This window comes from Mytilus trossulus, chromosome 3, assembly GCF_036588685.1.
Source record: "Mytilus trossulus isolate FHL-02 chromosome 3, PNRI_Mtr1.1.1.hap1, whole genome shotgun sequence".
In the NCBI taxonomy this organism is placed as follows: Eukaryota; Metazoa; Mollusca; class Bivalvia; order Mytilida; family Mytilidae; genus Mytilus; species Mytilus trossulus.
Genome location: NC_086375.1, coordinates 38,720,711 through 38,748,570, shown reverse-complemented (window position 1 = coordinate 38,748,570; position 27,860 = coordinate 38,720,711). Strand labels below are relative to the sequence as shown.

The window sequence follows — 27,860 nt, the reverse complement described above, 5'->3', positions numbered from 1 at the left end:
CAAGACGTTCTATCTTTAAAAATCTTAATTGTAATATGTTATAAGCACTCAATTTATCAATCGAAAGTTGAACACAAGTGCAAACGTTAACTTACACGAAAAAACATTGATATATAAACAGATTAAAGACACACTTGTCAGCTTAAGAATAGAAACTTGAAACTGAACTATGTTCCTTAGTTTTGTGTAAACAAGTAACTCCAGGTACAGTACTAAAGGGTGAGAAACTGAAACTCAGCTGACATCAACTATCAATGTGGCCTATTTGTTGACCTTTATTCTACTGACTTCGACCTGGTTAACTGACACATTGTTGTTGTGACTGTGTTTTGATAAAGTTGTTACCAAAAATTCATTCATCGAACTTTGTGACAATGACTAATAATCACTGTCTATATATACATGATTACATTTTATATTTGATGTCCTGTTCTCTATTTTGATAACCATTCTTTATATCAATGATATTTTGACTAACAAATTACTGACATAACTGTAACTCAAATTAATTAATTTGTTGGCTTTGTGCGCACTGTTGGTGATAAAAGACAACTAGAAAAAAGAAGGTTTAAGGGTTCTCTGAACGCAAATTAATAAATTCAATGAATGTTCGCATTCCGACCGTACGTGATTGTGTTTAACAAAGTTAAAAATACACTGTTTGCAGAAAAGGGTTTCTTATATATGAGACTGGAGTCCAAGTGATCAAAATGATACACTCGTTTGTGTACAGTAAAAATTCGGTGTTTCTTCAAATACCTTTGCATACCATCATTGCATTCACAGTCTCACTTCAGCTCTTACAAATATTTTTAAGGTTTTTACGTCAAATAGCACCCCGATAGCACAATGCAAAGTAATCATGAAATCATTAATTACGTGTTATAGGTGTCAACCTCAGTTAATTCATTGAGTCAGCTTTTTATTGGACTAAGGTTGTTCTGGATAATAATTGGTTTATTAATGGTATAATCATGTGGATAAAGTGTTTCCGTTGTGTTATAAGTATTTCAAAACAATGGTTTTTCAATAATGAAGTACAGAATATCTCTTCAAAACTGGATACAAAATTATATCATATAAGCCTATAATGCAAATATAATTATAGGTTATCGTTGATCATCTCAACGAGATTGATTTTCTCGTTGGAGCCGGGACGGCAAAAGCGAGAAAGGCAATCTAGTTGAGATGAACAATGTTATTGTTTTTTGTCGCTATTTTACCTATGACGATGTTGTCAATTTCATGTCAATTTCATGCCAATTTCGTTAGCAACGCTACGTGCATGCTTAGTTTCTAGCAATAATTTTCTATCTTATGCAAGTATGATATATGATATGAAAATTATCCCAAATTAAAACTAAGGGAAAAATGCACAAAATAGCGATAATTCTTTATACACAGATATTGTGAAAATACATTAATATATCATTTCAATTTCAAAAAATGTTAACAATAGAATATGATTATGAGAGTCTAGTGAAATTATCTAGGTATGACACAAAAACCATTGATATTAATGATATGTCATCGATTGATGGTGTGAAAGTTAAATCACAAAAAATACTGAACTCCAAGGAAAACGGAAAGGTTCTACTCAAATGGCATAATCAAAAACTAAAACACATCAAACGAATAGATAACAACTGTCATATTTCTGACATGTTACATGCATTTTCTTATGTTGACAATGGCAGATTTTACCTTGTTACCATAGTAGTCTATAGCTAGAATATGACAAATGACGAAAAACAGTCACCATTGTTCGCAAGCATCTCAAGACATTTTTTTCTGTCATATATATGACTTAAAACCAATTGTAAAAACATAAAAGGCACGAAGAGTTGCATAGTGACAATTCTATGCGAAATAATGAAATGGGAATAACAAATTACGTAAAATATTTAAACGGGATGTATAAACAGAACTTAACCTAGACAAAATTATTACGCCATCACATCGAAATGCATTTTATCAGCAGTCTTGTCTGAATCCGGGATGAGACAGCACGCTACTGGAGACACACAGTAGATAAAATAGGTTGTTTTGTTTTTGAAGATTAACTTGAAACGGAAGAGCATGTATTGAATGAATACTAGTATCCGTTGAACGGTTATCTTAGAGACGAATGGTATAGATTCAAATTTTGAGAACTAAATTTCGGTCTTTTACCAAGATCGTTTTATCAGTTTTAAAACCTTTAAAAATATATAAAAAGAGACTAGCATAAATATGTGGAACACATAACTTCGGATCACATCACGGTCATTATCGCTCAAAGCAACAGTGGTACCACACACTCTTACCAGCTATCGTTATGACAGAGTAAAATTGTTATACACAAATGCAGAATCCATTGTTTTGCAATAGCAATTGGAACCGCTGTCAACCATTTGCTGTACACGATAGCCGAATCAACTGATTTTCATATATCAGTAATAATAAGTTGTTTTCCATTCCTTTGATTTTTTTTTACCTTTTATTTTTACAATTTGCTTTTGCTTTTTCAGTCTAGAATTTTCCAAGGAGTTCTTTATTTTTGTTATTTTACTATTCATATTTCGCGCGACATCATATAATCAAGAAACAAAAACACCCTCTTAAAGTATTAAGTTTAGTTGTGATTTTTTGCAATTCAATCGTATTTAGTAATTTCCCCCTTTCCTTAATTATTATTGAACAGGAGAATATTGGAAGTAATTGAAAAAAGTGTCGTATCGACAAAATCCTTTAGTTGATCAACTGATAGCTGACTTATTACTATGAAAGAGCTGTGTTGCCTAGTTAGTGGCATTAGCAGAAAGGACAATATTTAAGGAGTACGTGATATATATAGTTGATATTGCATTTATCATTGTAGATCGTACGACACATATAAAAGTATGAAATAAAAGATTGTGTTGTTATTGACATGTAATCAATAGATAAACTTTGATATATACAAACATATGTATTAGTTTATTTAATACGGAGCTAAGTTTCAACAGGTTAGTTTTTATTTAAATTATCACATTTGAGTACATTAAAAAATAAACATTTTATTGATTATTGATGAAGATGAAGATTTAGTTCAAGAGTTTAGAATAAGGAAATATTTATTTTATCCACAGGAAGGTGAAGTTCGAGTAGAAAATGTATGTATATATCCTATTTTCATGTACTCAATTTTTTATCAGTGTTTTCTGTTTGTCACTGTTTAATTCACATTTTTACGATATTTGGGATAGTTCATGAAACAACAACTCCCCGGCAAAAATTATAAAATTATAATTATCATTTCCCGGATTTAAAAAAAAGAGATTCGTGTGTTTCAAGAACTATATGCCTATTTGTACTTCAGTTTAAACAATCATCAGTTTGTTGGGATTTCACAAATGCAAATATATATGTAGTCAACTTTTTTCAAAATCTACTTTTCAAACGTTATTAGGAAATAAATAATCACACGCTCTACATTAAAGTCTTCACTTATTGATGAGACACCATTAATTTTCTTTCAAAAAGTGCAGGGGCTTGTAAGTTATCATTGTTCATACTAAGAAGGAAATGCTTTTTTATTTTATTTTGGCTGCATCTTGCGTTCAAATATGCATTTCAAAATTAAATATATTTCAAAATATTGAGATGGATCTATATATATTACAATTTTTTCGCTTTACTGCGGGATTGAAACAAATCCAATCTTCTTATTTTAAAATAGACGTGATTGGTCAACAAAACGATGTCTCAACATATAAATTTGAAGACATACCTATGCATCATTATGTATTTTTTTTAAGACTTTGAAACTTAATGTGCTATCGAACATTGAATTTACCTGTGACGTCAACTTTTTTGTGGCGTTTATAAATTCGTGTGACGCACAGATCATAGTTCTGTTCTGCTGTATTTGTGAACTGTCGTAATTTAATTTTTGGTGTATGTTGTTATTTTTAGTGACTTGTCGAAATGAATTACATATTAATGTTTTTTTTTCTTTCCGGAGTCTTCTAGCTTTTATTTGTATTGCATATCTGTCACGTAATGTTAAAATTTTAGCAGTATTTTTAACACTGCCATATAAGCAGTAGGTTTGGCTAGCCATAACACAAAATTTCAATCTACCATTTGTTCTTTAAAAATCGTGTACCAAGTCATGAATGTGGCAATTGTTTTTGTTTCACTTTAGTCTTTCAGTTGTTCCTTTGTTTTCTTTTTATAATTGAGATGTTTCTCTCGATTTTGGTTTGTACCCGGATTTGTTTTCCCTCAATCGATTTATGACTTTTAAACAGCTGTATACTACTGCTGCCTCTTATTTATAAAAAAAATCAAAGACAATTATAATAATAATTTTTTTAGAAGAATCAATTTCAAATACTATCAAATTAGAAAAATAATATCCACTCGAGTTTGTAATTATATGTATTTTTAACACTTAACATTTTTTCATATTATTGGCTCACATTTTTATAATGGAAGTTTAAAATGAAAAAAAAAACAAAAATGAAGATATGGACAAGTGTGTGTTTATTTTTTAAATATTTTTTTTTTCATTTCGATCCTATTTTTTTCCCCATAATTTTCTTACTTTCTTACATGCCTGCTTTTGCCATTTAGACCATTTATTTGCCTCAAAATTGCGAATTCAACATTTCTATTCAATGTCTCCTATTATCTATCTAAAGCATTGCATATTTAGAAATAAACTGGAAAGATATAAACCAAATAGGAAATTTTAACTATCCAGGACAAGGCAATATGGTCAATGAAAGGACAATATTTGTTTCACAGACTTACAGAATGTAATGAAATTTGCCATTTTCCTTGTAATGATGTTCTTCGAGAAAACCTAGATGTTGCATGAATTGCGGGAAAGGCTAACCATATACTAAATTTCATAAATGGTTGGTTAAAGGTAGAACAAACTTACTTGATTTTCTTGCTACCTTTGTATCTCGTCACCCGTCTTTTTTCGTGCAAAAATAACTTTTTTAGAAGAATTTGAGTGCAGAGTTGGCATTAATTGGTAGTGAAAACATCAGTTGAAACCTTAGGTCTCTCTTGAGACCGCTGCTGTTAATGTAAAAGTGTCATGAGTTCTTATAACTTACTCAGGATACTACCGCCTGACTACCGGATAAGAAAGGGTTTCTGACCATTATTTTCAAAATTCCATATATGTTTGATAAAGTTTTATAAAGCTTAAAACTATTTGACCAAATAATGATTCTTTGGCTTTATTGTGATATTATTCGGTAAGATGTTTAAACATTTTTTCTTCGTAAACTTCTGTTGAAGTTCACTACAATATAACTCAATGAGATTTGGAAACAAGATAACATTTATATTACTCGGTCTTCCTGTCAAAAGAAGAAAAGGAAACAAATGATACGCATTGAAAGATATCGTCAGATCTTTTCAATACAAGTGGCGGATGTGTGTTGCAAGGGCTTGGATTTATTAGTTGGTGGTAACATCCGCATATATAAATTGTATAGATTTTGTCGAACTTTAACATAGACATTCGTAAATAAACTATTACATCAGCATATTTTTAAATCAAGTGCATGGTTTTGATCTTTTCACTTCAAAAGAGCATTATAGGATGACATTATGATTCAATTTTGTGCTTTTCCTTTTTTCTTTAAAGCAGAAGTTCATTGTAGTCTACAAAACATGTTGAAATTATGCAGATGTGAGCCCTTTAAAAAATAACTCTTCAATAAAAAATACAAAAGATGTTTCTTAATTTGTTTCAATAGTAAAAATGAAATCTGAAAAGACGGTCACAGGCACTTGTCTCAAATTTGTTTTCCCTATATACCTTAATATAACTAAGATATATAGGAAAAAACATTTTGAGACAAGTGCCTGTGAAGACGGTCTACGGACGGCAATTTAAAGCTTTAGGTTTGAGTCAGATAATATTAGAAATTTAAAGAAATAAATAATTCAAATATCAATTAATCAGAAAAATCATGTACATAAATTTGTTGGTACGTCTGTCCTCAAAATAAAACAACTATTCAAATATGCTAATATGAAAAGTCCTTTAAAAAAATAAAATTGTATTTATTTTAAAACACTTTTCAAAATAAACTGTGATACGAATAATGAATATTTTTTCTTCAATATCTTTTGGCACTTCTTTTGTGTTGCTAGTTCAACCAATACCCATTGGCGCTGTTACCTTTGAGAGCCTTCCTGCTAATACTCTAAACGTCTTTAATGATGTGATGTTTTTTCTTCTTGAAGTGGAACATTTTCTTATAATAACTCAACAAAGCTTACAAAAAACATAATCGAACAAAAGTATATACTATACAATACAACCAATACAAATGACTGCTGCAGGACGTTTAGTTGCAGTCTAATCAATGTCTTAACCTCCTATTGGTAATAGCATCTACAATGTAATTACCCCACGGTCATAATACAAAAGAATAGGGTGTGAATTTACACGGTTTTTCTTCCTGTAATTTTGTCAATATACTAACTTTTCAAGCTAAACATCACCAAACTTATACAGTTTGTAATAATACACATTTGATATAATTTTACAAAATAAATATTTGATATGAAAATCTAAATAGAATTAACAATTCCTCATATTGTATAGATTTTGTCGATTTTAAACAAAATAAACTTATGTTTAAACAAAGATACTTCATAAAGGCACACAATATGAAACGGTTCGTTCGATGTCGGTAAAAATCAATTTGACATATTTGTACATGAATTCAATTCACCAATGAACTGTAAAGTTTATAATTCTCATTTATTGGAAATGTCGGAAGTCAGTAATGTCAGGAATCGATCGGGTCTTGGATAAGCTGTACTGGCAATAATCAATAATCTAAGGTGTTACATCCCTGTCAGAATACACAACGAGCAAACATGTCTTCGCTAAGGAGTAAAATTAAGGTAGGATTAATCACGACATTATACTTATATTTCATATACATTGTAACTTTGTCTCACACTGTATTTATAGCCATGTCATTTTCATTGTCAAAGGATATCTATTTTATATTTTCCGTCCATTCATTGTATTGAGTATCACGTTGCATATTTTCTTGCTACAAGGAAACTTTAAATAGCTTTTCCTTATTAAGTATTAATCGATTTGTTTTTAAGACTTTTTAGTGAAAACATTACCATGGTAACAAAATATTTCACATTTTATAAAGGATGATTCAGATTTAAATACATGGACAAAAATAGTCACTGAATGTCGGTATTATAATTAAAGCTTTGGGGAATAAAACATATGCTGAAATAGTAATGATACAGTATAAGCATAGGAATTAATTATGAGATATTCTAGCCATTTAAATTATGCATATTACTGACAGACAAGAGAGAATGGTAACACAAAGAGGGTGTGATCGTGTACAAAAGACAAAAAACAAAACGTTGACTTTAAAATCAAGTGATGGCTACAGATTGTCCTTGTTAGTTTGAGTCAGATCGTTTGAGAACTTAAATAAAAAGTTAAGAAGAAACCAAATACCGATGAATATAAAAAAGATCATGTGCATTAATTTGTTGTTGTTTCTGTACTAAGCCTTTGTTAGTCTTGTATTATTTTAATTTTAGTTTCTTGTGTACAATTAGGAAATGCACGTTACGCACGGTATTGGTGCCACTTATCGTTACACGACGTTCCTAATAAAACAACGATTTTGACGTTGTTCCACGGAAAGTTTCAAACGTTGACCTTATATTCTACTCATGTAAAAATGCCACTTAAAGTACAGATATTTTCGAACTTGCTTCTTTATATGGTTTTATTTTTTCAAACCGGTGCAAATGCAAAATTCCATGGAATTAAAACAAAATTTTAGATACATGAACAATTCTTAATTTATACAATGAATTGTCTGCAACAATAACACAATAGCAATTTTGATGTCTTGTAAACTTATTTAAATATATATAAAGAAGATGTGGTATGATTGCCAATGACACAACTTCCCACAAGAGACCAACATGACACTGAAATTAACAACTATAGGTCATTGTACGGCCTTCAACAATGAGTTAAGCCCATATCGCATAGTCTGATATAAAAAGCCCCGAAATGACAATGTAAAACAATTCAGACGAGAAAACTAACTGCCTAATTTATGTTAAAAATTGAACTGAAAAGTCTGTTTTGTATATTTTTTGGCGTTATTTTATCTTCAGAATGTTTTAAATCTTTAAAATTTAGTTTGATACTTTGAGTGAAACAAATACAGGACAAATCTGAGTCTAACCTTTTAACTCTTAGGACGAGCGTGCATACGCCATATCACATTAGCTGTCTTTACTTATAACCTTTGATGTCTTATTTTCTTTTCTTTTTGATATTTGTGTATTAAAACAGTTTCTTCTATTTCTTATAACTAAGCAATGTTATATCTGCCAGAATACGTCTCCTATATTTGCTAGTAAGATTGTAAATATTTCGTGTCTTGTTTCTGTCTCTTTTCTCCAATTACACGTTTACATATGTCTGTTGTAATTTGGTAGTTACGCTCCCTCCATGTACGTTAATGATCAAATGCTTCTTGATTTGTCTCTGACTATGTGAAAGGTGTAGGTAGTCTATCGCCAGCTATTTTTCTTTTCATAATCTTATTTTATCAACACTTTAATCCTGGGACTATTATACTACCGATGATATAATAGTTCAAGAATTTAATTTTATCTTTTTTCCTTAAACAGTGACTTATACATTTTGTACCTACTATATAATTCATATTATTTATGAAGTCCACAGTATTAACATCAAGCCCGATTTTATGGAAAATGTTAAAAATAGTATATTTTCAAAAATCTCTTAACAATTTTTTTAATAAATTGTGCATCAAGTTTGAAAAAGAAATACGTGCTCTTATGCTGCCGTTACCAGCTTTCAATGATTTAAAGTTCGTTGAAGTCTTTTCAAAAGAAAATGATTTCATTGATTAAAATTTTAAAATCAGGATTGTTTTACCAGCAAATAATTTAGAAAATTCATGTTATGTAGGAATTTACACATTTTATACAGTTGGTTTTCTCGCCGGGCCTTTTATAGCTGACTATAAGGTAAGGGTTTTGCTCATTGTTGATTGCATATAGAAATTATTAATTGGTCTTTTACGGCCGCATATTCTACTTTATTATGAAAATGAGAACAGTGGTATGGTATTGTTTTGTGTTTGCTATCGGAATATAATTGAGAAAGGACATGGGGAATGTGTCAAAGCGACAACAATTCGACCACAGAGTAGACAACAGGAAACATATTTTACGAGCTATCTTTTCATCTGACATTTTTTCACAAACTCAAGCTTCGAAAAAGGGTCGGCAATCAATACTTTTTTATAATGTTTGAAATTATAGAATTTGGCAAAGTATGGAAAACTCTTTACACGGTCATCGCGATGTAAAAATCATTATTTCAGCTATGTTTTGTGGCGCTCTGCGAAGATGAAAGAGGTCTGCTTTACACACAAAAAATAAAATAATCTGCACCCAGCAGATTGATAAGTTATATTTTTTTCTCGAAAGAGTTGAGAGTATCTGTAAATTAATACCTTGGAGCTTGTTGCCGCATGTTTATGTGCCATTCATCATATGTGTCGGACAACTTCTCTCCCTCTCCCTCTCGTTTGTTCTTTCTCAAACTATGATAAAAAAATGTTTCAATTTCAATTTTAAAACTAGTTTCATCACATGCCTATGTACCAGGCAATTCTGTTGGAGATTCGAGAAAATAAACTTCCTTCTGCTACACTACTTCTAGATGTAATAACCTTATTTTTCATTCACACATTGCTAGGTGGATGACTAGGAATTGTTCTACTCACAGTTGATAAAAAAATTATTGTTACCTATACTGACACGCTTATGACATACGAGAATTTCTCTGATAAAACTTTTTTTTAAATGATTGCACGTTTTTTACTGAAAGGTTCACGACCAAGGAGTACTTTTTCTCATAAGATTTTCTGAGAATTTTCATTCATTTGTATAGCTTCGAATCTTTTAATAGCAACGCTAGGACTTTGCAAATACTATCTGGCTAAGGAGGAAAATTGAGATCTCACTTTTGATCGCATTTTCTTTTTCAATGCATCTTTTATAAAGTGGGAGTGTGGTCATAAGTAAGTTGTCTCTTTGTTATAGCTCCGGGGTCTTGCCTTTATGAAGTATCCGAGTTAAATATTTCGACATCTCGTATCCTTGAAACAATGCAGATCTTTATTTTAATGCGTATTAAACGAGAACTTTATTTTATATATATCAGACCATTTCATGAATTATGTTATGCCAAATATGCAAGAAAAGTCGTATCAGTTTAACGTTATTATAACGCGAACGTCAAATTACGGTTAAACCGTAATACGGGGACATGTCATTGGACATCTTAGATCGTTTCGGATTTTCTACCTGCAATTCAAACAAAAGTATATATCATATCAATTTAAAGAAAATTAAATGTATTTTCCGTTCATATCAGTTTACATGTGTTACAAACTTGCGATACAGTAGAATTTCGTTTGATAAAAAGCCTCTGAATTATTCTTTGTGTTATTTTATACATCGGGACATTTTATTGGACACGGGAAAAATGACGATGTTTTTAAATTCAGACCGCAGTTAGATAATGGTGACTGCAGAAAGCTTCTTCAGAACATGTATATTTTATCAGATATTATTAAAATCTATTTTCGTCCGTTATATCCTATGAAAATTAAGGCCGAAATTTTTTTTGCGGGTTGAGCAGCTAATTGGGACATTTTTTCTCTTTTTTATTTAAACACTTCTGACGATCTTCCTACCCTTACAGTTAAAAACGTCTGCTACTTCGTTTAACTTTAAATGTATACAATACAGTTGTAAAATTTTAAACCATTCTTCTTACTTCTGAATCTGCACTGGGATTTCAAAGACGCGCATAAAACAAAATTGTAACAGCGGGACACCCTTGAAATGACGTTATAGGCATCGAAATGAGCAAAGTTTTTCATTAAAAAATAGACAAATCACAAATTAATCTATGTTATTGATTTCTATGGTTTATTTCCTTTCGAATGATATGCATAACATGGATATTTATTGTATAGGATAAGTGCTTGAATTTGAATAACCCGCCTTCAAACCCGTATTTCGAAAGTGACACCAATATCGTGCGCAACGTCATGGCGTTCATTATCACTAAACTAGTATATATTTGTTTAGGGGCCAGCTGAAGGTCGCCTCTGGGGTGCGGGAATTTCTCGCTACATTGAAGACCTGTTGGTGACCTTCTGCTGTTGTTTTTTTCTATGGTTGAGTTGTTGTCTCTTGTGACACATTCCCAATTTCCATTCTCAATTTTATTAAATAGAACAGCTATTCAAACTATGCCAAAATGAAAAGATTGATGCATTCTTGAATAATAATTATGGTTCCTTTAGAGTTAAGGGTATCGGTATGTTACATTGATAAGGAAACAATTATCATATGAAAGAATCTACAACAAAGTACTATGACAAAATGTCAGGACATCCCAGAGGTATGAAAAAATGTGAGAAATTTTTACTTTTTTTGCATCAGGATGAAATGGAATTTTAAAGGTTTGTTCTCAATGTAACATATATAGCTTAATGTGTATGTATTTGCACTTAGAATAATTAATCGACTTTTATCATGTCGCTACGTTTGCCACTGTATATTTCTCGGGTTGTTTATGGCGTCTTTACGCTAATTCGATTGGAGGTATACTAATTGATATTCAGGTCTAGCAAACATGGTTTATTTTAATAGTTGTGTCTTTCTGTTAGCTGGTGTTTTGTTTTTTTGGCGTTGTTTCTATCAGACGAGTCATTAGCACGAGTTTGTAGTGCCTATATACTAGTAGTTTGATATAATTGAAGTTTAATAAATATATTTTGATGACAACACTCGAAATGTTTTAAATTGAAAGTATTAATCAGGTGTTATCGGTACAAGACATTTACTTGAAATGCGACGAAACAACCATTATAATAGATAACGCAAGCGGAGGGAGTTTAATAACACTAATAATAAAAGTATTTGTACGTCATCTTTAATTACCAGTGTTACCAAGGAATATTTTATTTCATAGAAATTCCCCAAAAAATGGTACATTGACGATTCAGTTATTGATATGCACTTGTAGTGACAAATTTACGATAAGTATGCGTCCAAACCTACGCGTTATCATGTAATACTTGCATCACACAATCGTGGCTATTATATTGCATGTTGCATCACTGCATCTCTGTTTCGGATGTTTGAGAGACGCTTACCTTGTCAATGCACCTGGTCTCGAACCATTTGAACTTCATACGATTCCCTCATTATTTTATTTTTTAACAATTAATTTTTATATTCTTACTGGATTTATAAGATTTGATCATCGATAAACCACTGTAGTCTCTAATTATGTGTCTGTTTGTTATGTTCTCACACCGTTGTCAATATAATGGAATTGTATGCGACTGTCATACAAGTGAGAGCATTAGCTAGCTAAAAACCAGGTTTAATACACCATTTATTTTACATAAGAAAATGTCCGTACCAAGTCAGGAATATGACTATTGGTATCCATTCATTTGATGTGTTTCAGCTTTTGATTTTGCAATTTGATTAGGGGATTTCCGTTTTGAATTTTCCTCGGGGTTCAGTATGTGTGTGCTCCACTTGTTGATATAATGGACACTTAATCAGCGCAAAACTTACTAAATAAAAAAATATACATTTATTTTTCTACAAAGTAAAAAATGTAAATTTCATGTTATCTTTTTTAGGGGAAACAGGTAGAAATACTGATGGAAGAAAATGCTTGTTTCTATGATCTGACCTATTACCTTAATGGTTGCACCAATCAAAATCCAGATGCTGATGAGGATGAACGGCAAATAACACCAACATTGAATCTGTTAAACATTAGCTATGACGTCTCGGAGTTTTTAGGACCTTGGTGGAAAGGAGCTTGTTTTCGGCATAAGAAACAAAAGCGAGTTCTAAATGATATAAACATACAGTTCAGAAGTGGAGAGCTTACAGCTATACTTGGAAGTTCAGGTATTTTTTGTGGCTGAGTATTATTAAAAAATATCAATCTAATTGAAATATAGATCTCCGATTTCGTTATACTGCGTAACGAGTATTTTAATTAGATTGAAAAAATATAGAATATTGAAGCTAGTACAGGAAATCTAATACATTAAAATATGGGTATTAATAAATAACAAAAGACACACTGTATACTTAAAAATGAGAAAAATATTCCAGGAATTACTATTACCTGAATGTGTCCTCGAAACGTTAACGTACCCTGATCTATCATTAGGCAAGGAATGTTCTATGAAAAGTGAGAGTAATATGAGGTCTCCTTTTGTCAATTTGACATTGCTACCGGTTTTGTCGCATTGCTGATTTTGAAAATTGCAGCAGAATGTGACTTTGTTATTGTGTGCATGTTTTACCTGTGTGGAAGGAGAAGCCTATCACGTCGATGCCCCCGAGTCATTTACTTTCGAATTCAACTGCTCAATTTTAATTCCGACCTAAATATGTTAGATACTAAATAAGCATACTCTTATACTGTATTTTTTTTGTGTGTCATTTTGGTCTTTTGTGGATAGTTGTCTCATTAGCAATCATACCACATCTTCTTTTTTTATATTTTCTGCAGGGTTTGTTACTCGTGCTGTGTGTGGATTCAGTAGAATGTGTCCCCGTGTCTGTAGTGTATGCCCTTATATTTTTACAGTTAAGGGTTTTTTGCTTGTGAGAGAGCTGTCTACCTATTCTATTACCATGATTAATGATCTATTTCTTATACTGTATTTTTTTTGGTGTCATTTTGGTCTTTTGTGGATAGTTGTCTCATTGGCAATCATACCACATCTTCTTTTTTATACTATTTAAATTCATATTTGAAACCTTACAATAATTGATAAATTGAAAAGAATACAAAATTTAGATTATTTATGCCAGAAAATTAAAGCACACTACATTTCCAATATCTCATACCATCAATCGGGTACGGGTGAATTTTAGCAAGGATTCGTATAGTGATAGTATACAAATCCTATATTTAAGCATACATTGAAATTCAATTGCAAATATTATTACACAATTAAAATTTTGCCTTCAGTATTATTGAAATATCAACAGATAGAAATATTTTACCTTTTTATAACAAACAGGTTCAGGAAAAACCTCTCTTTTGGATATAATTGCTTCCAGATCAAATGGACAAGTTGGCGGGAAAGTTTACTACAACAATTATCTGTGTACGGCAGAAGTCATCAAACAATATGCTGCATACGTTATGCAAGCAGATCGTCTTCTTCATAACCTTACAGTTCGAGAAACAATAAGATATGCAGCACTTCTCAGGTTACCAGGAAAAATGGGCAGCAAAGAAATTGATGAAAAGGTGAATGAAATAGTAATATGAAAAGTTTTGATTTTACGCAATTTCTATGTAAACGTGTACGTTTTTATGAAAAGTACCTTGTCAAAAGACTTTCCTATATGATTTGATTAATTTGATTTTTAGGCATGTACTGATGTATTTTCCTTATACTTATTCAATCTATATGCTATTTTGTGCTTCTTTGTTGAAATATTTGTTTGTTTTTACAGTGATTAAGATTATAACACATTGTTGACTGGTGTACCCCTATTCTTGACAGTTTAACCTATTATGCCTGGTTGTTTTGCTCACAAATCGTTGTCAATATCATGGAATCGTATGCTACTGTCATATGAGTGAGAGGTTTAACTAGCTATAAAACAACTATTTTCTGCATTAGAAAATGCCTTTATCAAGTCAAGTATATGACAGTTGTTATCAATTCGATTGATGTGTATGTTCTTTTAATTTGGTCATTTGATTAGGGTCTTAACATTTTTGAATTTCCTCGGAATTCGGCATTTTTGTTACTTTACCTTTTCAACACCATAGGAAACTAAGATGAGAATAAATGTTCAAAAACATCCTGAAATTGGTTTCATGCCAGATTCATACTGTTGCCTTTATTTACAACTGAAATGATCTCTGTAGTCTTTTGTCACATTATCAGGGCATAATAGTTCTCAATTGTTGAAGTGTTTTTAAATATTAATGTCTTCTTATTTAAGGTTGACAAGGCTATAGCAGAAATGGGATTAAAACACGTAGCAGACTCGAGAGTTGGTGGTTCTGTAGTCCGAGGAATATCTGGTGGCGAAAGACGACGAGTAACTATTGCAATTCAACTTCTTCAAGACCCTAGTGAGTAATTTTGAACAGATATTCACACACAAAGAAAAACACAAAAGAGCTCTGGATTGACTGAAATTGTTTGTTGTGATTGAAAACAAATATCTTCAGATTACATACTAGCTTTATGGTTGACCTTTGATTGGTAACTTTTTATACATTGTGACTTGGATGGGGGTTGTCTTATTGACACTCATACAACATCTTTTATTTTTTGATGGGGGTTGTCTTATTGACACTCATACAACATCTTTTATTTTTAGATATATGGTTGTTAACTCGCATGTAATCACAATTTTAAAAACAAGATAGTGTTCCAAGAAAATCTTTCAATTGGGTTTCAATATTTAATGCAATAAGATAGTCTTTGTCTCAGACTTAAAATGTTCATGCATATAAATGCAGAAAATATTCAGTCTAAACAGGATAAAATGTTAAAATTTTAAATGAAGTTCATTGTACCATATTCTGAAACATTTTGAAGAATACAATTAATTACCTCTGGGAATTGTATTAACCAAATGATTTTGAGATATTTACAACTGATTTAACAAATTAAACATTGACTTTGGCATAACTTACTTGGAGGAAATAACCTTTACGACAAACATATTACTTACACTTTATCTATATTGATATTCCATTGCTATTCTGATGCTATTTTGTAGGCATTATTATGCATTACTCTCATAGTTTAATGGGTCGAATTTAAGTTATTCTAGAGTATTCCTTTCGCTGAATCTATGTATCTCATCAGTTCTCAACATTCTAGAAGCAACACCAAAATAAGTTGCGGGGACTTTTAAAAACTGTTGTGAAAACGTTAACGCACAAAAAAGTGCATGGTAAAGTAAGGATATTAAAATACAAACTTTTCTTCTTCAGAAATCCTTCTCCTGGACGAGCCAACTACTGGACTTGACAGTTGTACAACACGCCATCTTGTGTCAAGTTTATCAGACATTGCTCACAATGGTAAAATAGTGATTTTGACAATTCACCAACCTCGTTCTGATGTCTTTAAAATGTTTGATAAGATAGGGCTCCTGAGTATGGGAGAGATGGTATACTTCGGAAAGTCAGGACAAATGGTGGAATATTTCCAAGATCTCGGCTACCCTTGTCCTACATATGCTAGCCCATTTGATCACTATGGTAATGTTCATATATATGTAGATGAGAATAAATTCTTTATGTAATAAGTGGAAAAATTTCAAGTTTTAAATCTATTGTAGTATGGTCTTATTATATAACGGTCTTGAAACAGTTATGGTCGAAACATTATATATTTTATTTTACACGAAAATAATCATAAGGAGCTCAATTTGAAATGTTATCTGTAATTATCTATCAAGTGAAAATGACATATATTAAAGCATTAACTACAAAATGAGTTTTTAGAAACAGTAAAAACTGAAGAAAAAATAGCATTCTACACAGTATATCAAATTTCAGCAAACTTCTCTTTAAAAGAACTGTGAAATTAAAACATAACGGATCCCTTCCTAAAAAAAAATGTTCATAACTTGTTCTCAAATACAGAATCCTATATATTATATTTCTTTTTGCAGTTGATCTCGCCAGCATTGACAGAAGAAACCATGAACGTGAAATTGAAACTATGTCTAAAGTACAAAAGCTAGTTCAAGCTTTCTCAAATTCTTCAATCAATGATGAAAATATTCACAACATTGAAGAAGAAACTTTGAGGCATTCGACAAGGAGGACTATGTTGTTCTTCTTCAAACCTCAGCCTCCGAGTTTGATGCGGGTGCTTTATTGTTTGATTGGGTAAGTTGAAATTTGCATTATTTGCTATAAATCAACATAATAGAATTAATCAATTGTTGAAAATCACATCCGTAACGGAAATTAGAACTTCATTCAAAACCTAAAATGAATATCTGTATGTTAATTTCTTTGGCAAATTGTGACGTTTGCTCACGATACTTGTATATTGTCTTTTAAAATCTATGCATAGTTTGATTTTTAATCGGTGTACCTTATTTGGGAATGAATATTGCTACCATATATATTGTACCAAGATTTAAGTTGTATGGAACTGATATGATACATATATATATCGAACATATGAAATCAGTCCATGAATAATGAATGCAGAAGAAACAATCCAAGATCTACTATTAACACCTAATTCTCCAAATGAATAAAACCATAACATATTACATACGATAAACTTCTGACGAGGCTACTGTCATTAGCCATTTGATTCGCTACAGTATATACTTTGTGGAAACAACTGCTAGTTTCATTCTATACAAGTTAATTCAATTTTTCAATTTTTTTTGTCACCTCGTCTGTGCATTTATCTTTTCTTGTCCATCAGATCTTTGTTCCATGAGGTTTACTACTTAATGTTATTCCACACAAGCGCTATTGGGTGCAGTTGTAATAAATTTAATTTTAATGGACGTTTGAAACTTTCTGTTTATTAAACGACGCCATCGTTTTATTAACAAGAGTTTGAATATTTGACAGTTTTGTGAATTGATAACCCAATAATTTTTTTTTGTAGTCGAATGCTTGTAAATCTTAAAAGGGACAGAACTATATACATGTCCCGTTTGATAATGTTATCATTGTTTGTACCGTTTGTATGTGCCTTTCTGGGACATATAAAGACAGATCAGAAATCTATACAGGACAGAATTGGACTTATGTACCAGTCAGTCGGTGTACCAACATATGTAGGGATCCTAATTGCTGTTGGCGTCTGTAAGTTTATATTCTAATATAATTTTTGTGGCGATGCGTCGTAAAGCATTCACGAATCAATCAAACCCTCAATGTTTTAAGAAACTTGCGGCTGCTAGGTACAAATTCAGTGAAATAATATTAATGATATATTAAACTGTCACGTTTTTGTGACTTCGAAGTTTGCTGTATACGTACTGGAGTAAAGTGTTTATTAGACTTATTTGGTAGGAACAACTAAGATAAAATAGGTTTCAATTTTGACAACAACTAAAGTGGTCTTTAAAAAGCAGCAAATTAAAAAAAAAATAAAACGTTAATTTTGGTAATAGTTGAGCAATCTTACAGGTGTTGCGTACAAATAGTTGCAGACATTTGACAAATATTTGTTTAAGAGCTTTGTTGTCCATATAAATTACATACTGTTTTCATCAAAAGAAAAAAAATGTACTGTGAGTTTTTTTAAACGATTGATCAGACCAGCCATGTCGGCAAAAGAGAAATAACTCTGTCCCATATATAATACCTCAATACATAGCTACCAGTAATAATATACTTTAGTCCAATATATAATTTGATTTGCAAATACATGATGCTCACTTTGGGTGTATTGAAATCGTATATTTTTTTACAGTTCCGCCTTTAAGAGACCTCTATTTCAGAGAATGTCGGGATGGTCTGTACTCGACAACGTCTTTCCTACTGTCGTATGCTATACATGTCATCCCATTCCAGGCAATATCAGCTATGATATTCAGCATTATAGTTTATTGGTAAGATATTTGTTATTATGTTGTTCTGTATTGATAGAGATGGGAATTTACATGAAAAGTTTTTGTCGAGTTATTGCATTGTATTTTATCAAACTGTTGTGACGTTTGTGGCTTGTCCAAGTTTCGTGCAAAATACATCATTAAAGGACAATCATTTCAACGAAATATGTTATATGCACCAACCAACATCCAATTCAAAATCAAAACACACACGCCGTTTTTTTTCTTATAGAGAATTCACGAATTCAAAAATTATATTGTTTTACCTTGCAGGGTGACAGGACTTCATCCTTCGTGGAGCAGATTTGCTATATACTATGCCACCATATTTGTTCTGCATTTTATTGGTGAGATTATGACAGTGGGTGTGATGGGAGTATTCTTCAATCCACAGATCGCCAACAGTACATCGGCTTTAATATTGTCGGCGTCAGTACTCATAGCAACGGGATTTCTCAGGTATGCAGAAAAACCAAATCGTTTTTTTTAATAAACCAAGACCGAACTCTTCAAGACCTTTTTTGTTTTTTTGGTTTTTTTTAATTTCTTTCACTCGTTGTTTTGTCCTATAGTAGACGTACTTAAGAAAAAATCAGTCTTCGTATGTATATTTTGAATCCAAAAACAGGTGCGTGTCATATCATTACGAGAGTTTGATTCTTACCTTACGTGAAATGGTGATGCGACAATGTATGGTGTTTTAAAAAGTGCCTCTTTGTTTCAAGTGAGGAACGCGAAAACATAGTGCGTTTTACTTCTCCATTCATGAATTCATTAGTCGTCATTTTTTTTAAATATGATTTAGCCTAATGGAAAAGTGAACTGGAAGGCAAGAAAATATAAAGAAAAAACACCAATTTCCTTTCCCTATGTTTAGTTTAAACATATTTATTTAGAGTGGATTGGGAAACAAGTTTTGCAACTTATATTAATCCCTTTCCACTTTGCGGGTGCGAGTGCTGCCTTGTAGCGGCATTAGCCTACTCTTTTTCGAAATCTACAAGGGTGTCTTTAACGTGCAAGAGATTTGGCTCTCTCTTAACACGGGTCAGCCATTTATCGTCCCCTTCCGACGGACTATCATCGTTTCCTTAAGACCATACTCGCTAATGGTGTCAAGGGAGAGCCGAAAATTGAGTTCCTGAAATTTTCATCCCAAACGGGAATCGAACCAGGAACCTTTGTGTTAGTAGTCCGATGCACTAACCACTACACCACGGCTCTCATGTTTCAATTGTTGAATAATACTGTTTCTTTTTCACAGGTCGTTTCCAAACATGCTTGACATATTTCAATGGGGCAGTTGGCTAAGCGTTATGAAATACAGTGCTGAGATTCTCGTAGCCAATGAATTCAGTGGACTTAATTTTACTTGTCCGCCTGAGCAAAGTAAGACATTAATTTTCATATCATTATTATTTTGCATTTTGACAGTATTTGATTGCTTTGATTTATATGAGTGACAATTCTAACTGAAAGGCAAAAAAAATGTTTTTGAAAAGCTAAGGTCGAACCGATGTCATTTCCTAAAATGAGCAAAATTGACTGAAATTAGGCATTGACGAATTGTTACGCGAAAAGAAATATTGGAAAAGCCCAATTTAGTAAATTTTGCTTTGTTTTATTTTGCAGATATACCATGTCAGTATCCCACCGGAGAGAAATATTTGGCCGATTATTACCCAGATGCTGTAGAGCATATGAGAAGAAACTTTTGGGCATTAGGTGGTTTCATGGTGTCGTTTCTATTTTTTACCATTGTTGCCTTTAAAATAAGAGGCATACCTAATATGCATTGAAACTATTATCCCACATCGGGCGGATTTGAAATGGACGCGGTGGGTGTGCATGAACCAATCAAAAGTGAATAAGAATATTTTTTGAAAATAGCACAAGTAATAAACATGATGATATTTTTGGTGACATGCCCACTACATTCATTTTATCTGAATCTGCTTTTTGGAAAGTCTTTCATTACATCCAGGCGGATAAAGTGGTATAAAAGCGATGTGAATGAACCGAAATTGAAAAACAAACTTATAACTATATATCATTTGAGATCAATTCAAAACATATATAAAAAGTTAAGATACAGATTACATTGAACAATTTAGGTGACACATCCCTCATAAACCACATTTGTCAGTTTCGCGATTACAAGTCTTTCAATCACACAACGATAACTATCATACCAAAGAACTTTCATTTAATTTATAGATCATTGTTTGATTCTAATATGCTGCAGGGCTGTAAATTAAAAAAAAGCAAGCGTGTAAATGTAAGATTGTGTGCAACAGTACATGCATACTCATTATCAATTTGGCCAACTTTGACAATTCTAACGTGATACGTGTATTAAGGTATCATAAGGAATGGTCCAAATGCGCTATATGCTAATCGTGTTAAGCAAGTTACTTTAGTAGAAGTTATTATCAATATTCTATAAATTGAATGAATGATGAGTCTAAGAATACTGTTAAATTTATTGATTTATTGTTTTGTTTGTTGTTATGTTTATGAAATTGTTGTAATAAAATAAAAATGGTGATATCGTTATATATATATATATATATATATGATTGTTCATACGAAGCAAGTACAATGTGTCATTTTAAAAATATCAATGATAAAACTCCACATAGTAAGATTAAGCTTGGCTAAGTCAACGTCACAGCTTTTTTTTAAATAGTCCACACTAAAAAATCGTTAAATCCTACGATGAGTAATAATAGTATCAAGGGAGCAGTTCCTTCTTAAGAAGCTCATGATCAGGTCTTTCACGAAAGTTTGTTAATATCTCTTTATGTATTTTGGGATTTCTTGAACTCATGTTTCGGTCGTGTTCACATCTTGTTCGACTTATTTCATCCATTTGAGCTGACAGTGTCTTTTTTAAATTTAAAGTGATTATTGCTGTTTCTCACTTTGTAAATTACAGAAATGGCGTCTGCGTCGTTTAATAAATTACCCACAATTCGTTATGCTGGTAAATTCATATAGAAGTTCCCATATATACTTTGTTTTCTATCGTGTGTCATAGCTAGCCACATTTTACTTATCTCTCTATCCTTCGCAGGAAAAACAAGATATTGACAGTTCTTACCATAACGTATATAACAAGTATATGCCTCTTTTGGCATGAACGTTAAATTAGGTCGTATACCTTCGTGAACAACACCGGGTATACGAGATGGTAAAAGTCCAAATAGAAAAAAATCATCTACCCAGAAAAATGCCGATCCAATAGCTGCACGATATAACATGGGTATTAGATCTATAGAAATGAATACTGTAAAACCACTACAATACGTATGTGGATATAATTTCATGTCTTTAAATTCGTATTCATCGACGTACCATTTACTGGTATTTTTACGGATGATTGCCATTGATCCTTTAGGGATTTTGTTGCAATACATTGTCCTTTTCTTGTGTTTCAAATCTGACATATCTTCGAACAATTTGAAGAAATTAATAAAGGCATCGTCGTCTATTTTTGCAACTATTTCAGCATTCATACAATGTTCTGAGATCCATTTATATCCGGTAACTCCTTTATGAGTTAAATTCCGATAAGAATCAATAAAATTTCCTTGCACTATATCTTTATATATTTTACTTTCTTGCTCAAGTTTAACCTGTGTTATCAAATCAGGAACTAAACCGAGTAAAAACACAACCCTAACATTTTCTGGACTATAATATGTAGAATTAAGCCATGTACTTCTCATTCTGACTCGACGTAGGAAATGGCTCGGAGCTGTGTGGACAATAACTATCACAGACACCTTTTCTACTCCTCTGCATATATCCTTGTTGTTTATTTTATAACCCTGTGACACAATAGGGTAAATCGTTTTTGATCTAATTGATCGAGTATTCGGACTAGTAGTATGAGTCTCTGGCGTTGGCTCTTCCATCCATAGCATAAAGCGTTTATTTACGTGGGCGCCATTTATTAATAAAGGGTTACTTAAAGGTGACATTAAATCGTTGATGATTGCTACACAGACACACGAAAGTGCCACGAATACGACTAATAGCAAAAACTTTATATGCTGTGTTTCTTTCTTCATTCTGTTAAGTGAGTATCTTGTAGTGATATGGTGAATTCTGTCGAAAGAAAAAGAACTATTCTGATTTATGTATACCTTAAATGACAGTTTATAATGCCAATACTAATGAGGATATTTAAGATGGATTCGCACTTTGAATTTTAAAAGTAAACAATAAATAATGAAAATGGTTGAAGATAAGTTGAGGGATGGTCAAATCAGATAAAGTGATCGAATATGCAATATTGACAACATTCTCACAAAATGACTTGACAGTTTTATTTTAAGTACTTTCTGAACGTTAATTATTTCGCCACCATCATGTACTATTAAAGTTTTTTTCTGTCAAACGGGAGGTAACTCTATTTGAACAATGTGCATGAAGCGGATAGGGCAACTGGTTCGAAAACATGTTTTAAATGAATTTTTGTGATTGAATGTATTCATATATCTTTTTTAATATCGCTTATAAAATAGAAAAAAAAAGATTAAAAAGAATCAGGAATAGAGAAAATTCAACAAAAATATATAAAGAAATTGGCTTAAAGAAGAATTATAATTAATGTGCTTAAATGTAAAGAATATATAATAATGGACAAAAGAAATAAAATATAGACAAATGCCCTAAAAAATTAAGAATACAGTATAAATGAAGCCCTCCTCCTCCTCCTACCCGGAACACACGCATCCAAACGTCTGGTACTTGCGTTACATACAATGAAAATTAGTCAAAAATCGATCCTCTAGACGATTGGTTTTGTTTTATTAAACGTGATATCCAGTAAACAGGAAAAAGGAATGCTATATAAATATTCAATTGTTCCGTGTGTTATTTTTGTTTTGACATTTGATTGATACCAAGGAAGAGTAACGAGATGCATGTTTTCCAAGAACATATTATTTAAAATTCATAAATCTATGAATTATCTCAAACAATTTATAAGACTTCCTGAATGATTTCTGCCTTGATATCTAGCAATTTCCTTGTTGAATTTTGTTTTCCGGAAATTAAGATAAGTAGCAAGCCATAAAAAATTATAAAGGAAATGCTTATCGGTAAGCACTCAAGATATTTTTATTTTTATGTTTTGGTAGATATTTAAAATTTGTTAAATAAACTTAATCAAACCACTTACCAATTAATACTTAATATATGAAAATCTTCAAAAGAACTGAATTTCTGTTCAACATATTGTTGTCTAGCTTACATATCCTGGAAATAAAAAGACAAATAAACACTGAATAACTGCCAATCATGATAGTTTTCACTATCACCAAAATATAAATATACTACAAATAAGACTATAATTCATGATATAAAGCTAGGAAAGCATTACATTAATCTACTGGTAGTAAGAGTATAACTCTTTCTTTACAAACATTGTTATTTGTACTATACGTACAACTACAAAATGTATGGCCCTGACATTACCATGATTACAGGACTACAGTATATTGAGAATGACACAGTTGGCTTAGTCACCCATGCATGTGAGATACAATAACCTGTTTGAATTACCTATTAAAGCCCAAAAAGGATTTAAGTTTATTGTGTAAAATCTGTATATTTAGCAACGACATTGAAAAGTATATATTACATTTTTTTAATCCATACAAGCATCTTTTTTTCTCAAGAATACGAATAAGTTGCTTGACTGATCCCTCTAAAAACACACTAAATTTTGAGGTATCGATCTCGTAAACAATCAGATATATAAAAGTTGCTAACCTTAAAATCTAATGCAATCCTTTCAAATTCGTAATATTTCCTTTAAAATCCAATTTAAAGTTATTATTTTTTCTTGTTCAGATCATATCGGATATATTACAACCCAATTTACCTGATAGACAAATCAGTCCGAACATTTCAAATACATGTATCTGCACAAGTGGAACTATAAAACATGTAATAAACTACTTTTAAGGGAAAAAAATAGTAGTGCATAGAAAGTACGATAATATTAGTTAAATGTACATGTATATGCGCAATAGAGGTTTATTACAGTATTGTAAAACTTGTGTGATACGCTGTATAGTTATTCAAGGACACTTGAGGTAAAACATAAACATGGGTCTTTTTCGGTGTTTCTAAACACACATGTTATTTAATTGAACTGTTTCTTTGTTGTCTCTTTCACAGTTATGTAATAGATCTGCATGGTAACATATGAAGTGCAGCAAACGACAGTCAAGTGTGTAATTTTGGGTGACACTTTTATCTTACATGTCGTATAGCAATCTGTATAGTAATGTTAACTTTAAAAATCTTCAGGATCAACGTCTAGAAACGACAATAGTTCAACAGATCACAAAGCAATCTTATTATATTAATGTAAACTCTCAACACTCATGATAAACATCTTAAAATGAAAATCAAAATTAAGATAATTAAAAATAAGTTATTTTTTTTATAATTGGTCTTACCTACATCAATATCAACATTCACCATTTCACATTAAACTTATAAATTTAAAGTTATCACTTCATACTTCACCAGATCTATTCAAGATAGGGCGTCTACGTAACATATATAAAACTGTTCCGCATTACTGACGAATAGTTTGAAAAGGAAAAGATTGTTTACGCAATACGATAGTCTCGTCTTTTAACACTTGGAGCATCACTATGTGAAACCATAATACCAAGACTAAATTCAGAATAGCTTCATCAGGAACAACCCATGAACTTCAACAAGTAAAACGTTATAACTGGTGTAACTAAATTATAATTCAAACATGCAACATGTCGTTTTTCACGTTATTTTATTACAACACTCAATTGCAGCGTCTTGCGAAGCTTCAAGTTTGGATATTGAAGATGGAAAATCACTGCAAAAACACCCAAAAGAATCTAATAGAACTATGATAAATCACAAGAACCGTGTTAAACCAAAAAAGGGATTATGAACTGGTGAAATCAAATAAGATTCATCAGAAACAAATCCTAAACTCCCATCAGAAGTTAACAGATGTAACTAAAAGTGTTCTTTTGATTATTTTAATAACACACGTCCGGTGTATTCTATTATAAGCACCAAGTTTCACTTTGAATATTTAAACTAAAGACATCCTTGAAGTAAAAAGATCCAAAAGAACTATGATATGATACAAGAAAATAAATATATTCTTGGTTTCGTGTTTTGACAGTCAGCTTCAATACTATACATAGTTTATGAAAATAATAACAAATTATACGAATCAAACAATCGACCTATAAATTAGCTGATAAATATTTATATGCACGATCTGTTTAGATATTCGGAAATTAATACGTATAATCTAAATACATCAAGATTACTTCTATCAGTCACAATTGTAATCTTTCAAATTACATTTGAAAATCTGTTTGTTTGGGACTATAGTATCTTCGCCTGTGTAAGATGTTCAGCAACAATATTAAATAAACCATCCTTCGACCATAACTTTCATTTACTTGGTACAATCTACTGAAGACCCCAAAAGATTTTTCAATGATTAGAAAAGAAGGAATTGGTACGGATGTACATTTACACGAAACGGCCATTTCATTAGATACCAGATACATGTACATTTCAATTGTTGTCTTCCTTCGTAATGACCAGAAGTACCTTTCGATTGTTTAATAGTAATTAGCAAAATAATTTGTACAGCACAAGTAGCGGGAACTTTCTGATACAAAATAAGAAAGAAAAAAAAACACACACACACACACTGCGGTTTTTACATGATCAAGGTTTGTCCTGCTAAATATTTTTTTAAAAAAGTTTTTGGTAAATTGAAACAGCGAGTCAAAATATCGACTTTGTTTTCAAAATCATTATCCCTTTAAGTCACTCACAGTCAAAGGAACAATTAAACTCATAAGTAACAAAATCTCTGACAATGCCTTGGAGAAAACCGACAATAACTCCAAACGACAAACAACAGTATACAATACAACTAAAGGTCGTTTAGCAACAACACAATAAATATATAATGAACATATTCTTTTAAAAAGATTCTGAAACAAGCAAAGTTGCTTTTATATATCTCTTTTTCAAAATTTTTAAGTTGTCTTGCTAATAAAAGTTATGAAAAGTGTGCGTTAACTATATGATTAAATATGACACAAAAATAATGAAAATGCCGCGAAATATTATACATTGTGTAGAGAATATCATAAACCTGAATGAACTTTGCAACCAAATTCCTCAGAATGTGTTAGAATTTAATGAACATATAAAAAGTATTCCATAGTTTTACACGTATGTACTCTTCGTTTTCCGTTTGTATGCAGTCTTATATATTATTTTACTTTTTATCGTAGTTTGTCTTTAAATTTGTACGATGGTGCAGCATAATGTGTCCCGTTTGCTTATAAGATCTTTTTTATAGTGGTATTGTTATTGAGATGACGTCTCATAGATTTTAATAGTTATTGCCGCAAGCCACACATGTTTGTGTCATTCATTCTGCGCTGTTCTTACCAAAGTTTAGGTTCTATTGATACTCTTTGATTGTTGTTTTCGTGGTTTTTTTGCCGGACAAGAAAGGTGTTTTGTGGAAAGCATTCGCAATAGTTTAATTCGTTGATTTCTATTTTAGTATATAGTAATACCAAAGAATACAATCTAAGTAAAACCTAAGTATAGACGCTTAAATGATACAACATGTAAAATGTAAAACAGTAATAACAGCGCAGGCTATTTCCATGTATTTTATGTTTATTTGAACTTCTATAAAACCACTACAATCCTTTCTTTTAAAATTTGGAATTTTCTAGAAATACAAAATACAAGAAAAAGAACACAATATCTGCATTGTCTCTGTACCATTGTACTTTGGTTTACGAGAATAAAGGTATATATGCATTTTGAAACAAATTCATCTTTGGAAGGCCCAGAAAGATTAGACTCGTTTTATCTCGGCTAAAATGCGATCCAGATTCTTCTTTTACTTCCCCCAGCGCATGTATGAGAGAAAATATTTAAGAGCCAAACATGTAATTGTAATAGTGTTTAATTTCTCCAATGATTTTATTCTATATCTAAAAAAAAATTATAGAATTTCTCTTAATTGTTCGTAATAAGTATCTAGGTACCTTTAAATCGTGTAATATCAT

At 31.4% G+C, this 27,860-nt stretch overlaps 2 protein-coding genes across 6 annotated transcripts; one reads left to right on the top strand and one right to left on the bottom strand.

The window, feature by feature from the left end:
* Positions 1 to 2,657: 2,657 nt before the first annotated feature.
* Positions 2,658 to 21,183, top strand: LOC134711434 (ATP-binding cassette sub-family G member 5-like). 5 transcript variants are annotated; one of them, XM_063572013.1, is made up of 11 exons: positions 2,658 to 2,819; positions 12,771 to 13,047; positions 14,178 to 14,410; positions 15,118 to 15,250; positions 16,124 to 16,393; positions 16,810 to 17,029; positions 17,775 to 17,974; positions 18,588 to 18,726; positions 19,000 to 19,185; positions 19,991 to 20,115; positions 20,359 to 21,178. In XM_063572013.1, the coding sequence occupies exons 2-11, from the start codon at positions 12,792 to 12,794 to the stop codon at positions 20,523 to 20,525; spliced, it is 1,929 nt and encodes a 642-aa protein (XP_063428083.1). In that variant the 5' UTR covers positions 2,658 to 2,819; positions 12,771 to 12,791; the 3' UTR covers positions 20,526 to 21,178. The 5 variants fall into 5 exon arrangements, with proteins under 5 accessions (XP_063428083.1, XP_063428082.1, XP_063428085.1 ...); XM_063572012.1 differs by lacking the exon at positions 2,658 to 2,819 and adding an exon at positions 2,837 to 2,987 and having other exon boundaries at positions 20,359 to 21,175; XM_063572015.1 differs by lacking the exon at positions 2,658 to 2,819 and adding an exon at positions 3,031 to 3,134 and having other exon boundaries at positions 20,359 to 21,183.
* Positions 21,184 to 21,197: 14 nt separating this feature from the next.
* Positions 21,198 to 25,431, bottom strand: LOC134711435 (beta-1,3-galactosyltransferase 5-like). The gene is made up of 3 exons (XM_063572016.1): positions 25,206 to 25,431; positions 23,918 to 23,994; positions 21,198 to 22,839 (listed from the first exon to the last, which is right to left on the bottom strand). Exon 3 carries the CDS (start codon positions 22,800 to 22,802, stop codon positions 21,705 to 21,707), a length of 1,098 nt encoding a protein of 365 aa, XP_063428086.1. The 5' UTR covers positions 22,803 to 22,839; positions 23,918 to 23,994; positions 25,206 to 25,431; the 3' UTR covers positions 21,198 to 21,704.
* Between the last annotated feature and the right edge of the window lie 2,429 nt (positions 25,432 to 27,860).

What these genes read in the sequence shown, in the direction of transcription:
- LOC134711434 (XM_063572010.1), top strand. Translation starts at nt 6,880, where the DNA reads ATGTCTTCGCTAAGGAGTAAAATTAAG. An exon ending in CCTAATTGCTGTTGGCGTCT is followed by an intron (nt 17,975 to 18,587) that starts GTAAGTTTATAT and finishes ATTTTTTTACAG; the next exon opens with TTCCGCCTTTAAGAGACCTC. An exon ending in TTCAGCATTATAGTTTATTG is followed by an intron (nt 18,727 to 18,999) that starts GTAAGATATTTG and finishes TTTACCTTGCAG; the next exon opens with GGTGACAGGACTTCATCCTT.
- LOC134711435 (XM_063572016.1), bottom strand. Translation starts at nt 22,802, where the DNA reads ATGAAGAAAGAAACACAGCATATAAAGTTTTTGCTATTAGTCGTATTC.